The sequence below is a fragment of the Panthera leo genome, chromosome B1, assembly GCF_018350215.1.
Source record: "Panthera leo isolate Ple1 chromosome B1, P.leo_Ple1_pat1.1, whole genome shotgun sequence".
Lineage (NCBI taxonomy): Eukaryota > Metazoa > Chordata > Mammalia > Carnivora > Felidae > Panthera > Panthera leo.
In genome coordinates, this window is record NC_056682.1 from 66,278,636 (window position 1) to 66,293,036 (window position 14,401).

The window sequence follows — 14,401 nt, forward strand, 5'->3', positions numbered from 1 at the left end:
TGATTTCCAAATATCTATTAATTGATATTTATTTCTAAATATCTATTCTGTTTCATTAATAATGCTAGTTCTTTTTCTTTCACTAAAAAAGGTAGTAAATATTTAATAATGCCAAATCGTCACTGTTTTTGCTCCTTAACCCATTATAATAAGCTGCTGCAAAATCTGCTGCATTTTGAAGATATTTGCAAATGACATGTCTGAGAAAGGGTTAGTATCCAAATTTTATAAAGAACTTCTAGAACCCAACACCCAAAAGCAAATAATCCAATTTAAAATGGACAGAAGATATGAACAGACACTCCTCCAAAGAAGACATGCAGTTGGCCAACAGGCACATGAAAAGATGTTCGACATCACTCATCATCAGGGAAATGCAATCAAAACAACAGTAAGATATCAGCTCATACCTGTCAGAATAGCTAGTCAAAACACAAGAAAACCAAGTGTTGGTGAGGATGTGGAGAAAAAGAACCCTTTGTGCCCTGTTGGTGGGAATGCAAACTTGTGCAGCCACTATGGAAAAAAGTAAGGAGATTCCTCAAAAAGTTATAAATAGAACTACCCTATGATCCAGCAATTGCTCTACTGGGTATTAACCCCAAAACTACAAAAAACATTAATTCAAAGGGATATATGAACCTATATGTCTATTGCAGCATAATTTACAACAGTCAAATTGCAGAAGCAGCATCAATAGTTGAATGGATAAAGAAATATATATATATATATATATATATATATATATATATATACACACACACATATATATCATTGAATATTATTCAGCTATAAAAAAAAGAATGAAATCTTGCCATTTGCAATGACATGGATATAGCTAGAGAGTATAATGCTAAGAGAAATAAGTCAGAAAAAGACACATACCATGTGATTTCATTCATATGTGGAATTTAAGAAACAAAACAAAGAAAAAAGAGATAAAGAGAGAGGGAAGCCAAGAAACAGACTCTTAACTCTGTTTTCTATTAATAGAGAACCAACAGATGGTTACCAGAAGGGTGGTGAGTGGGGGGATTGGTGAAACAGGTGATGGGGATTATGGAGTGCACTCGTCATGATGAGTACTGGGTGATTTATGGAAGTGTTGAATCACTATATAACAAGGTATGTTACCCATACTAAAATTAAAACAAAATAGAAAAATATCAATGGGAAAAAGACATATAATAAAAAAGGAGATTCTAGATTTTTTAAAAAATGCTCCATTTATTTACTAAAATCTTCTTTAAAGTCACCAGTTACCTACAGTTTAAGGAATTCGATGGGACTGTTTTATTGTCTATCTTACTTTTACTCTGAAACATTTGACATCTCATCAGACCCTCTTTCTTGAGTTCTTTTCCCTTTAGCTTCCTTTTCAGTATTTATTTTCCTGCTAGTTCTCAGATAGACCTTTTTCTTTTTCCTTTGTGAGTTATTTTTTTCTCTCCTTGCCTAGTGTTTATTATGATGTTTATCTTTCTCTTTACAAATAATCCTTGGACAAATTTACTGAATCACATGTAAAAGTTGATCTTAAAACTCAGTTCTGAAGATAAGAGAAGCAGAGAATAAAAGATAGAAGGGATATTGCTTGTATATAAAAATCACTCTGGGGTTGCCTGGGTGGCTCAGTGGGTTAAGGGGCCGACTCTGGCTCAGGTCATGATCTCACAGTTTGTGAGTTTAAGCTCTGCATAGGGCTTTGTGCTGACAGCTCAGAGCCTGGAGCCTGATTCAGATTCTGTGTCTCCCTCTCTCTCTGCCCCTCCCCCACTCTCTCTCTCTCTTTCTCTCTCTCTCTCAAAAATAAACATTAAATTTTTTTAAATAAAAAAAAAAATCACTCTGCTCCTTTCTAGCTCTGTAACTTTGAACAATTATTTAATTTTTCTGTGCCTTAATTCCTCATCTATAAAATGGTGATAGTTGTCTTTCTTCTGGGACTGTTGTGAGGAATAACTAATTTAAAATGTATAAACTTCCTGACACGTAAGAAATCTTCATTACATGTAATTTATTGTTAATAGCAGATGTTCCTATTTATTACTAAAAAAATCTGTGACAGAAATTTTATTAAATCTATAAATTCTACAAAGTTTTACATAATTGCATAACTACTTCTTGTACATTTCTGTGGACTATAAATGCCTTCACTGCCATGCTTTTATTTTTATTTTCTTTGGATTGCCAGCAGCCACCTGAACTTTCAAGGAAATTTGCAAGTTGGGAAATGAAAATATTAATAGGATCATGATGATGATCACATTACTCAGTTTTATCAAAATTAAAATGAACAACTCAAACTGTTTCCTTGTTCCTCAAATTTTAAATATTAGTTAGCAGGTTTTCAGCATTTAAGCCCTGATTCCCAATGTCTCTCACCAACATTCTGGTCTCCACATTGCCTATGGCCCAATATCAGCTCCCCTAAATTCAACCCTACTCAGCATCAGTCAAAGGAGATACCAACCCAAGGTCAAATACAGAAATTCCATGGAGGGCTATTGCAATGGTCTATTATCCTTTTTCTCATTCTTTTATCACACATACGCATGTGGGCACACACACACAGAATCACAGGCACACACACGTTTGAAGGCTTCTTTTCTGTCACTTTCATGGACACCAAAATTGCTACCTATCCCCTCTAGATCTGATTACTTCTCTCTTTTGTCAGTGATTTCTTTGCTATTATGAAAACATTTTTAGCATTATTTTTATACTGAGAATGGAATAATGCAAAATTGACTTAATCTGCAGCACAAAGTTTATGTTTTGTTGAAAAAAAAGAAGTTCTTGACAGGATTGCTAAACACTAAAATTGCTGAACAACAATAGCTATTTCACTATCTTTGAAAAATAAGACAGTCTCTCATCTCTCTAGAAGAGATTGTTTTCCACCTTGTCTTGAAAGAGAATGAGACTTCAAATCCTGTTTTTCAACTCCATACTTCTTAGACATATATTTAAAAATCTTTAGAAATCTTTTAAAATTGTAGATTCTGTTAAAGCCTAATTGTCAATATTGACAACAATTATAAAGTTAGTATTTTCTCTAAAAGTACATTGTAAAAATTCGTGGCTAATATAATACCTACTTTTTTTCATTTACAAATTACATTAGGCACTGTATTTTCTATATTTTATATCACATTTGCTATCAGTAGTATATACTACTTTCCATTGTACTATTTAAAGACATTGTCATGGGGGCCAGTGTAAAAAAAAATCCTTTGTAAGACAATTGTGTGAAAATTGCAGTTATTTTTGAAGACATTAAGCTAAGCAATCATTTTCACTAATTCTGATGTTGCCAGTATTGTCCTGGTTATTTTATGGGAAATACTGAAAATCTTTGATGCATTGTTAGTGCAATGAGCTTATACTTCATTTGTGGAGATGAAATTTGCAAAGTTAAAACTTGGAGATACAAGGTGCAAACACATATCATGTAATACACTGTGCTCCTAAAGGAGAGATAAACAAATATCAGAAAAATAATTAAAGTCTTTTAGAAGAATACAAATAAGACCTCAGCATCATTGGGAATAGGATTTTTATAAATGTAAACACATGCGTACAGACATCTTCAAAACAAATTCAAATGTAAAAAGCATACTTCCAGTTAATATATGCTATCCTATTTTGAAACCAGATATATATGTATATATATATATATATATATATATATATATATATATATATATTGAGCTCAAGTGCAAAAATCCAACACAATCTAACTCTTTGCCGGGCAAGTTATTTCAACTCCCTGTACTTCATGTTAAAACCGATGAAACTATCTATATAGGAATGTATGGTGAGGATTAAAACTAAGATAATGGGGCCACCTGGGTAGCTCAGTTCATTAAACATCTGACTTATGCTCAGGTCATTATCTCAGAATTCCTGGATTCCAGCACCTTCTTGGGCTCTGCAGGCTCTGTGCTGACAGCCCAGAGCCTGCTTCAGATTCTGTCTCCCTCTCTCTGCACCGCCCCTACTCTCTCTCTCAAAAATAAATAAATGGACATTAAAAAAAACAACTTAAAAAAACTAAGATAATGTATTTAAACAATTGGAACTATCATGTGTTTCTAAACCCCTCATAGAACCAATTACTTTATCCTAGAGAAAGCACACAGTAAACATGTTTTTATTAGATTTGATACAAATGAAAATATCCTATTATTTTAACCTTGTACAAGTTGGAAGATAAAAATTATGTACCAAGTATATTATTTATAAGATATCAATTTCTTAACATTAAAACAATAAATGATTCCTTTTCAATAATATTGCTTTGAAAATAACTTAGTTCTTCTGTTACAGGAAATAACTGCAAGACCACTGAATACAATAAGATGAAAAGCATGCTTTTAGATTTACAAAATCAAAAATATATTACACAAGAAAATGAAAACCCTAACGGTGATGACCTGTCTTGGAAGAAGTTGTTGGTGGATCAAATGTTTAAATATTTTGATGCCGACAGTAACGGACTTGTAGATATTAATGAACTAACTCAGGTATGATTAATGATTAAATTAACAAGCTTATTTAAAAATCACATGTACAATATATTTATATCTGTGTGAATTTATTCTATATTAATAAAATGTATTTAATTTGTATTATTTGAAAGTGTGGACAAAACATATTTTTAAGAGTAAAATTTGACTGCTGTTAAATAACAAAGATTTGATTCAACTGAGTCAATTTTAAAAATCTAATTGGCTTTACTGTTCAATTCATGAACTGGGCAGCATCCCATCTAGCAAATAGAGAGGCACTTGGGAAGTTGTACAAATGGAAAGTTTTTGCAGGAGAGTGGGGCAAAAAAATTATTAGCAAAAGAGAAAGATTTTTCCCGGCAAGGCTGCTTTCCTTTAGCTGGAAAGGCTAGGGCTGTTATGTCGATTACCTCATCATCTTTTGTGGGATGGAAAAGGACCAAGTGGCAGACCCACTGGGGCTGATTGAAAAATTCCTGACCAACCCGTTAAGACTACATTTCTGGGGAAGGTTGAACTGCCATTAGATCACGTATTAAACCCCAGTTTGAGGATTTGGCCTAAATTATGCCATTTTAGGACTGTTTTAGGACCAAAATGGTTTGGTTTTTGGGTCTTGGTGTTGTTTTTCTTCTAACACTACTCTAACAACAATATTAATTTCAAATAACATTTATATGATATTTTAGAGTTCAAAATAAGATAGCTACTTTTGTTCTGTACCTTAAATACCTTAAGGAATCATCAATTCTTTATCTTACAAAATTTGTAAGATATCTTCAGATATGTTCTGAAGCCTTTTATAATGTTTAATTTTCTATCACTCAGTAAAAACTTGTGTATCCAATATTCAAGGAAACTATTCACCAGCAATTGAGCACATCTATAACATGATGTAAATACATCATTTAAGAAGGTATTAAATTTCTGACCTATTTTATTTTTCCAATAATCAAAGATCAATTAGGATATAGTTAATCTAGGTATAGTATTAAGTCCACATTGTTAAATTTCACTTATTTGAAAATTGTCACCAAATGAAATATGTGATAAGAAATTTGTTACTAAAGAGAATATTTGAATGAACAAAAGGTCTTTATGTGAACCATTTGGAAAAAAATACAAATACTTTTTTGTGTGTATCATGGAGACAGAACAGTTTGAAGGAAATTATAATACCCAGATTTTAGAAACTAAACTAGTTGTAGGTAGTATAGAAATGTGAAATAAGAGACATAAGTTTTCTCCAAAAACGTATACAAGTTTTAGGAGTAATGGAGAAAAAAAGCCAATCTGGGGTGACCAATCTAGGAAAATGGTTATAGCACTGAAGAAGTTTTCTGAATTCTTAATAATCCTTATAGTGTTTATTAAGGTGGATTTTGCTGCAGTGATTGGCAGTTAATATAGTTTTAAAAAAATCCAGTAGTTTATCTCCATAACACCATGCCATTCATCTCTTATGGTTAATTTTATGGTCTATATAAAGAATCTGACATTGTGGAATATTGGTTCGATTATACAAGGATTTCTAAGCTTTGGAATAGTGTAACTTAGTTTCAAGACTTTATATCAAAGTGACTTTCTAAGTAAATTAATTACAGTTCTTGCCATTCCAGTTAATTAAAATATATATCATTTTCCTTATCTTCTTTAATTTAGCCTGCATTTATTGAGAAGTTACTAAATCCAGGCATTGGGATTTAAAGAATTGAACTCTGGAATTTTAGAGTAAAATCAGAAAATTTTTAATTAAGATACCTATGTTATCATTTACCTCATGATTTATTTTTCAAGAATGAAACTCTTTAGAATTTTATATTTATAGTAATGATAAGAAGTGACTAGTTAATTAAAATGAAAATATAATTCAGTCATGTCACCTTGGTCTATGTGGGCCTGACATATTGGAATATATTGTGGTTTTGCTTTTGCTTTTATTTTGTGTATTATATATTATTATATATTACATATTTTACATGTATTTATTAGTTTTTATTAATGTATCTACATCATTGTAACCACTGGTTGGGTACAAAACATGATCTGACGAAATCCAGTTATTATCATAGTACCTACATCTAAATCCAAATGGAAAACTGCTACTCACTAGAAAATGGCAGTCACAGCACTTTATACCTATTTCAAGTTTATGCTACATTCAAGTTAGTATTTGTTTCCTAGGCAGCCATTACAAAATAACAGAATGTGGGTGGCTATATCAACCTGTCCTTCAGTTCTAGGGGCTCAAAGTCTAAAACCAAGGAGTTGGCTAAGCCATGCTCCCTCTGAAGTAACTGGGGGAGGATCTTTGCTTGTCTTTTTCAGCTTCAGGTAGAGCTAGGCATTCTTTGGCATTCCTTGGCTTGTAGATAACATCATTCAGCCTCAGGGCGCTTGGGTGGCTCAGTGGGTTAAGCAGCCCACCCTTTATTTTGGCTCAGGTCATGATCTTATAGTTCATGAGATCCCGCTGTCAACACAGAGCCTCCTTGGGATTCTCTCTCTCTCTCTCTCTCTGCTCCTTCCCTATTCATTCTCTCTCTCTCTCTCTCTCTCTCTTTCTCTCTCTCTCTCAAAATAAATAAACAAACAAACAAAATCTGCCTCTGCAGTCATATACCATACTTGGTGTGCCTGTCTTCACAACACATTGCCTTTGCTTGAAGGACACCAGTCATATTGGATAAGGGGCCACCCTACTCCAGCATCACCTCATTTTCAGTTATCTAGTTATCTCTTCAACAACCCTATTTCCAAAAAACACAAAATGTTATGTTCTGAGGTCCTCAGGATTAGGTCTTTAAAATATCTGTTGAGAAGATACAACTCAACTCATAATGAAGTTTATCTGCTACCAAATTTAGTTGTGTTTTCTCTGTTACCTTTGATTTGGACTCACTTTATGTCTGAAAAGTCCCCTTCCAATTCATCTGAAAGTCGTCTTCAGAAACCCATTTCTTTCTTGGCCATCCATGAGGTACAAGCAAGGAAAGATTTGGGAGATTTACTGGCTTCCTTCTGAATACATCCCATACTACATAAGTCATTCCCACCTAGTGTGTTGTGAAAATGTCAGTATCTCATCTGTAAATAATCAACTATGAAAAAAACAACATAAACAAAAACACAGAACTTAAACAACAACGACAAGAAAAACAGAAGGTTGTAACAAGTAATCTTGAAAAAATATAATAAACACCTAGATATGAATGGCACAAATACTGTTTTGATGGTAGTATTTTTAGATTTCAGGTACTTTTTAAAGATCTTTTGCAAGTATTATAACCAATAATACATACGGTTTTATTAATAAATGCAGAAACATATAATACCATCATTTAATATGGAATTTTCAAATAATTTAACTTAGAAGAGTAAAAAGGGAAAGGATCTTAATGGTGTCTATTAATAATTTATAAGATATTATTAACAGAAATGTAAGATACTGCCAGTGACAAGTAAAAATTAAAGAATATAATTTGACTTTGAGGTTTTATAATTGTAGCATGAAAGCTGGCTACCCACATTCTATTTTTATTCCCCATAATGAATGGAGAATCTTACAGATTTTCATGTAAATTAGAACACAGAGGCCTGTCTAATTGAGAGAAAATACATTAAAAAATTAATAGTTAAAAGAGTAGGACCTTTAGAATCACAGTTAACAACATGTTATAGCAAGAAAATATTTGCTAAAATGAACTGACTGGTTATAGAAATAAATCACATTCAATCCATCTCTTTACCACTCTAGCTTAATAACATAAACATCTGTAACTCTATGTTTAGTCTTCCAGTCTGGGGCTAATGTTCTTATGTTGAAAATATTCAAGTATGAAATACAAATTGATAGCGAAGTGAAATTTTGGACTTTTAAAATAATTTTTATAAAGTTGATAAAATTTATGATAGTACACTTGTAGATTTGTCATTGGTAGTTGAAGATCCAGAAGAAAAAAATCAAAAAAGATTGAGATGGTATATTCATTTCAGAAGATCTAAAGAGAATGTTCAGATGGAAAGGAGTGAGTGGGTCCCAAGTGATGAAGTCCTAGTATATTTTTTTTCAGAATAATCTTTTTTATGATCAAAGTGTAGTGGTTAAGAACTGTTATTATAGAGCTTGGGTTCAAATAACATCTCTTACTTATGACCTGTTAACCTTTGGCAAGTTATTTAAAGTTTCTGAGACTCATTTTATATATAGGCAATGATACTAGTACCTACTGCGTAAATTTGATGTCACACACACACACACACACACACACACACACACATCATTTAGAATGTGTCAGCTTCTTAGAAGCATGACTAGCACATACAAAATAGAGTGTGTTAGTTATAACTGTATTTTCAAATCTAACTTTCATGTGAATGTCATGGATGATAATGGAAATAAAGTGGGTACATACCCTTAAGTTAGTAATTGAGCGATTGAATAATATTTACCCTATGTTCATCCCTTGCAACTTTTTAATATTTATGCTTGAATGGTAGGTGATAACAACTTAAATACCATTAGTTTACAGCCATTATAACCCAGAAATCTATACACACATTATTAAACATACAAAAGTTTTAATACCAACTTTTACAATGAGAAAAAACAATAGTTCTTGCAAAAGAAGAGTAGTTTTGGTTATCTCAAGAAATTAGAAAAAATAAATGACGGCATGTTTTTATTTTGCCCATCTCATTTGAAGTGGTTACACATTTATCTCATATAGCTGGCATGAATTATTAAATCCTCAGTACCAGATTAGAGTAACTGAGTAATCGTAATTTTAGTAATAATGGTAATGATACTATTGGGTTATTGCCGTAATGCAGATGTCTGTTGTCTCCTTTGTACTTCTATTTGAGCTCCGCTATATGTATGTGAGTGTTTACATCACAAATTACACAAATCCCAAATTGAAATCCAGTTTAGATCCAGCACTTTGTACACTTTTCCTTTCCTTGTACTCTGTCCATGGTGTGCTTTTCATTACCTGCACCACTGATACAGTGCCAAGTCTATCTCTCAACCTCAGTTTTCCCTGGGGGCTCCAAATTATTTGTCATGCAAAACAATATGTTCTATTTTAGATTCTCCTTCTAAATATGTATGACCAAATATATCACATTCCACAGATGCCAACATCTACCTTAGTTAAAAAAACTAATGACAAGTTATAGAATACTACAACAACATCAAAAACCAGTATCTATCATACTCTTCCCTCAGGGAGAAATGTATCATCAATTCTCGAAACAAAAAGAAATCCCTAGCCTCCATCTTCTGCCCTATTTTTTACACCATCAGAGCCCAATTAAGTCATATCTATCTCTATTTCCTCAAGTGCATTGTCCACTCTTACCCCTGGGGTGAGTATTTCTGTTTTTCCAAATGACATGGACATGGTGTTAGGGAAGAAAAGTGGGATATCTATCAAAGTTTTTTTGTAGGAACAAAACAGATTATTATTGTCTCCTCTCCCATGTGTCTTAATTACTGTATGATAAAGGTAATATTTCAATCACATTAAAATTTTTTTTTGTATTTTTTTTTCTTTAAATGCCTATCCTCTATTGAAAACAGGTAAATGGGAACTTACTTTGGTCTAGTGGTTCTATATCTTCTCAAATCTATGCCATAGTGCCCGGATCCCATTCATAATGAGGTTATAGAACTGAATGGTCTGTGCTGGTAACCAATCCTGTGTACTAAATGCAAACCCAAATGTTCTGCCTTTTCCTGAGGACCATTCTAGTAAGGTGTGACCCTCGCTTGTTTGGTGTTTTACCTTAGCTCCTCCCCACATCTAAGCAAATCTCTAACGTTCATCTCTATTACCTGGATCTCTCTCTCTCTCTCTTGCTTCTCTTAAATTACCTTCTCCCAAAGTGAGAATTCACTGCTCTCTTTGGAGAAATCTGAGCTTTACTAATGCCTGCTTCAATGAAAATTGTTCTAACAATATGCTCCAAATTGGCTTATCATACTCCAATGTATGACTCATAGAATAATAGCTTACTGCAAAAGCCTCAACAAACATATTTTTTTTTTCCAAAGGATGATCACAAACCTGTTATCTCCCCTAAGCGCTGTATATATGACTAGTGTAGTCAGGTACTCAGTTTCATAGTGACACATTTGTGGTTTTAAGAACACAGATTGTTTCTAAAACAGACATGAATGTGTAATGCTTGAAATCAGGATTTCAGGATGAAGAGACCTGAGGTATGAGTATGTTCCTTCTGGCAGTCTGGCATGTAGGGAAAGGTCACTGGAAGTGTGAAAGTTAATGAGCATTTGTTGTCAAAAGGAGCTCAGAACTGTTCTGGGTGGCTTATTCATGTGTATATGGAAACCACAGAGAATATTAAAGAGTTAAGGTAGACAGAAATAGGGGTGCCAGGGTGGCTCAGTCAGTTGAGCATTCGACTTCGGTTTAGGTCATGATCTGGCAGTCTGTGAGCTCAAGCCCCACCTCGGCTCTGTGCTGACAACTCAGAGTCTGGAGTCTGCTTCGGATTCTGTGTCTCCCTCTATTTTTGCCCCTCTTCCACTCGTACTCTGTTTCTCTCTCTCTCAAAAAAAAAAAAAAAAAAAAAAATTAAAAAAAAAAAGGTGGGCAGAAATATTGTGAATCAGCAGTTAAATTTATTTGTGAATTATGGGGAGAGAATAGGAAAGAACTATGTAGCTGAATGGCCTGAGATCCAAAGTAGGTTCTAGCTCTCTATCAATCTATTGTTGATCGATCAATCTATCTATCTACCTATCTATCTATACCTACCATCTCTCTCATCTTTGTATCTATCTAATGAAGACTTGGTTTGGGAGGAGGAAATAATCCAGAAGTGCCAGTAGGGAACCATTTAGTTATTGACCCATCTTCCTCGCTGAGGTAAAATGGATATGAGAGAAAAATTGGCCACCAATTGTTAAAATTATTTTACAAGTGATTTTCTTCAGGGGCAGCCAGAATTTCTTAAAGTTAGTGTGCATGGATTACATGTCTTTATAAGAAATGGAGGTGAAGAGTTTTTTGACCAGAAGCAGGATTTCCAGAGGTCATTATGATGGGTTTGAGTTAGAAAAGAATGGAGATTGAGTCAGAGAAGGAAATATGCAAAGCAATATAGGGAAACTTGGGTTTCATAGGGTCACATAGGACAAAGGAATTTGTCCAGATTGCTCCTTAGAGGAGAATGGACAACTGTGTTTTGCACTGTGGTGTAATATGTTTGATAGAGTAAGATGAGGGAATACATAGGCAGACTTCACCTGGCAGAATGGCATCTTTGAATTGTTAGCAGTGTTAAAAGATGGGTATATTGAAACATATTAAAATTTTAAGGGTTTATTTTATCTTTTAAGTTTATTTTTGAGAGAAAGAGAGAAAGAGAGAGAGAGAGAGAGAGAGAGAGAGTGCATGGGGAGGGCCAGAGAGAGAGGAAAGGGAGAATCCCAGGCAGGCTCCCTGCTGTCAGCACAGAGCAGGTCTTGGGGCTTGAACTGACCAACCATGAGATTATGGCCTGGAACAGAAATAAAGAGCCAGTGAATTAACTCATTGAGCCAACCAGGTGTTCATTTCCAGGGTTTATTGGAGGAAAAGTTGATTTGAATCCAGCAATGCCAAATCAGAAGTGGTTAGAAGCACTCTACTGAGGGGAACTAGGGGAAAGCTTCTATAGAGAAAGGAGAGAGCAAAGTAAGGCAGGAAATCATTGATTCCCTGTAGCTTAACACATCCTATTTGTGATTGGTTGTGAGTTTTGAAACATTGAGGCATTTACAGGCCTAGATTTTGGGTTGTTTACATAGGCACCAGGACATTAGAGCCAACTCCGTCTAAGGGCTTCCTTGTTTAGAGCAGCAAACATAGGGTTCTTAAAGTGAAATAGTGCTAACAGCTTGGATAATCTACTCTTTTGGCCTCTCCCTATTTCATAAAATAACCACCCGTGGAATTTAAGTAAGCAAAATCATTCCCTTGTGATTCTGAGTTTAAATAAGCAGCTGTATTGAGTATATTGATTTAGCACTTTCTTCATTTAGATTCTGTCATCTTAATAAGCTGATTCACATTAGGCATGCATATTAGAATGAAATATTTCCCTAATGTGCACACATGCCAACTCTTTATTAAAATAATAAAAAGAGCTACTTGTTCACAGGATTTAGATTATTACGTTATACATATTTGACTTAAAATGCTATTTGCTCAATGACTACCATATGTGAATACATTTACGAAATTAAATAAAAAGCAAGAATAAATAAGACTAGATATTTTTAAGCTATCAGGATGGGCAGGGCAATGATGTTTTTGCAACCTTTGTACATACCAATTTTCTTTAGAAATTATTAGAGCTGTTAGATAGGGAATGGGCAGTTAATCTTTATTTTGAGTTGATAAAGCCTATTACAATTTTAAAGGCTTTTTAAGAGGTTCTGGTTTCTAGTCAACATATTTATTTACTATAAGATTGGTAAGAATTGTTTTGTCTAATGGATAAAAAGCTATTTTGGTGGGAACAAACTAAATACAAACAAATAAGCACTTGTATGGCTAGAAAAGGGAGATAAGTGAGAACTTCCAGGAAATGCCATGGTAATTAATCCTATTTAACATTTAAAACCCCATGAACTTTCTGGTATACAAAATAAGGCAGCAGAAACCAGGTATTTGACTGAGAATGGTAGTAGCAAGGCCAGTAGGTAGATCTTAGTAGTACTGGCAATTTCCTTTGAAGCGCTAAAGATTTCAGAATAATAATAATAGCAACAGTTAGCACTTAACAGAAAAGTGGGGCCCCTAATTGTTGGTTTGGGTGCAGCTTGGGGCTACAATTAAGAAACAGTACTTCCAATTCTATCTGGAAACATTAGTAACTAGTTTCAAATACTCTTTTTTTTTAATGTTGTTCATAATATGCACAAGACAATTGGAAAATTAAAATTTTGTCTTAAAAAATTTAAACATATCTTTTATAGCATCTTTCCTTTAGAATGTTAACGTGCTTTTAAAAATTTGGCATTCATATTCAGAGAATCCCTGTGAGCCATATAGGATGGCTTCAAAATAAGGTATTTTTTCTTCCCACCACGGGTTGAATAATGTTATCTCTTCAGTGAATTTTTCAAAAGAATTCATGTTGGCCCTATTGATTTTTTAAACGTTTTCTAATGTGTTATGGATGTTAGGAAACCTAAAGACAACTTGAAAGATGTAATTAATTTTTATGTGATCCTTTTCTTCTAACACACCTATTGTATGATAGCATCAGTTATATATGATTAAACAATTATAATTTGTAATGTTAGTTTTTTACTCTCGTCCTTGCACCTTATTTTTAGAGCACTGTTGGAAATCTGTAATTATTTTGTTTATTTAATTATTTGCCTGTTCCCACACATTCTCTCTAGAAAATTAACTCTATGAGGACAAAAACTATGCCATTCTTTTTTACTACTGTATCTCCAAAACTGTAGCACATTTCTATGCACATGTCAGTTGTTAAAAAGAAAAAGGAAGGGGGAAGGGAGAGAAGGAGAGAAGAAGGAAGTCAAATAGGAGATATTCAGAGAACTAAGTAGTAGGGAAGCCAACCCATAGTGAGTGTATGGGAGAGGCTTAAAGATAATGCCTAAAGATACATATTTCTAAAAAAAGTATATTTATTTCCTGACCCTTAAGTTTTGACGTAATCTACATATTTGCCAAGTAAAGACTGAATATATCGTCTTCTCCTCAACTTCACAAATGTGATGTACTTTCTTTAAAATGGAGGAACACTGAACTCTGATCTACTAAGACCACTGTGATTGTGACATGGTCATGATTAGTTTGAGGAGAAACAGCTTGCAAAGGATAAGGAAGAGCTCATCC

At 33.7% G+C, this 14,401-nt stretch overlaps 1 protein-coding gene across 1 annotated transcript in view; it reads left to right on the forward strand.

The window, feature by feature from the left end:
• The window catches only part of FSTL5 (follistatin like 5), a 793,609-nt gene that overhangs the window by 435,458 nt on the left and 343,750 nt on the right, over positions 1–14,401 (forward strand). The window contains exon 5 of the mRNA XM_042935151.1: positions 4,333–4,529. Coding sequence (XP_042791085.1) covers positions 4,333–4,529 — 197 coding nt within the window. The remainder of the gene's footprint in view (positions 1–4,332; positions 4,530–14,401) is intronic.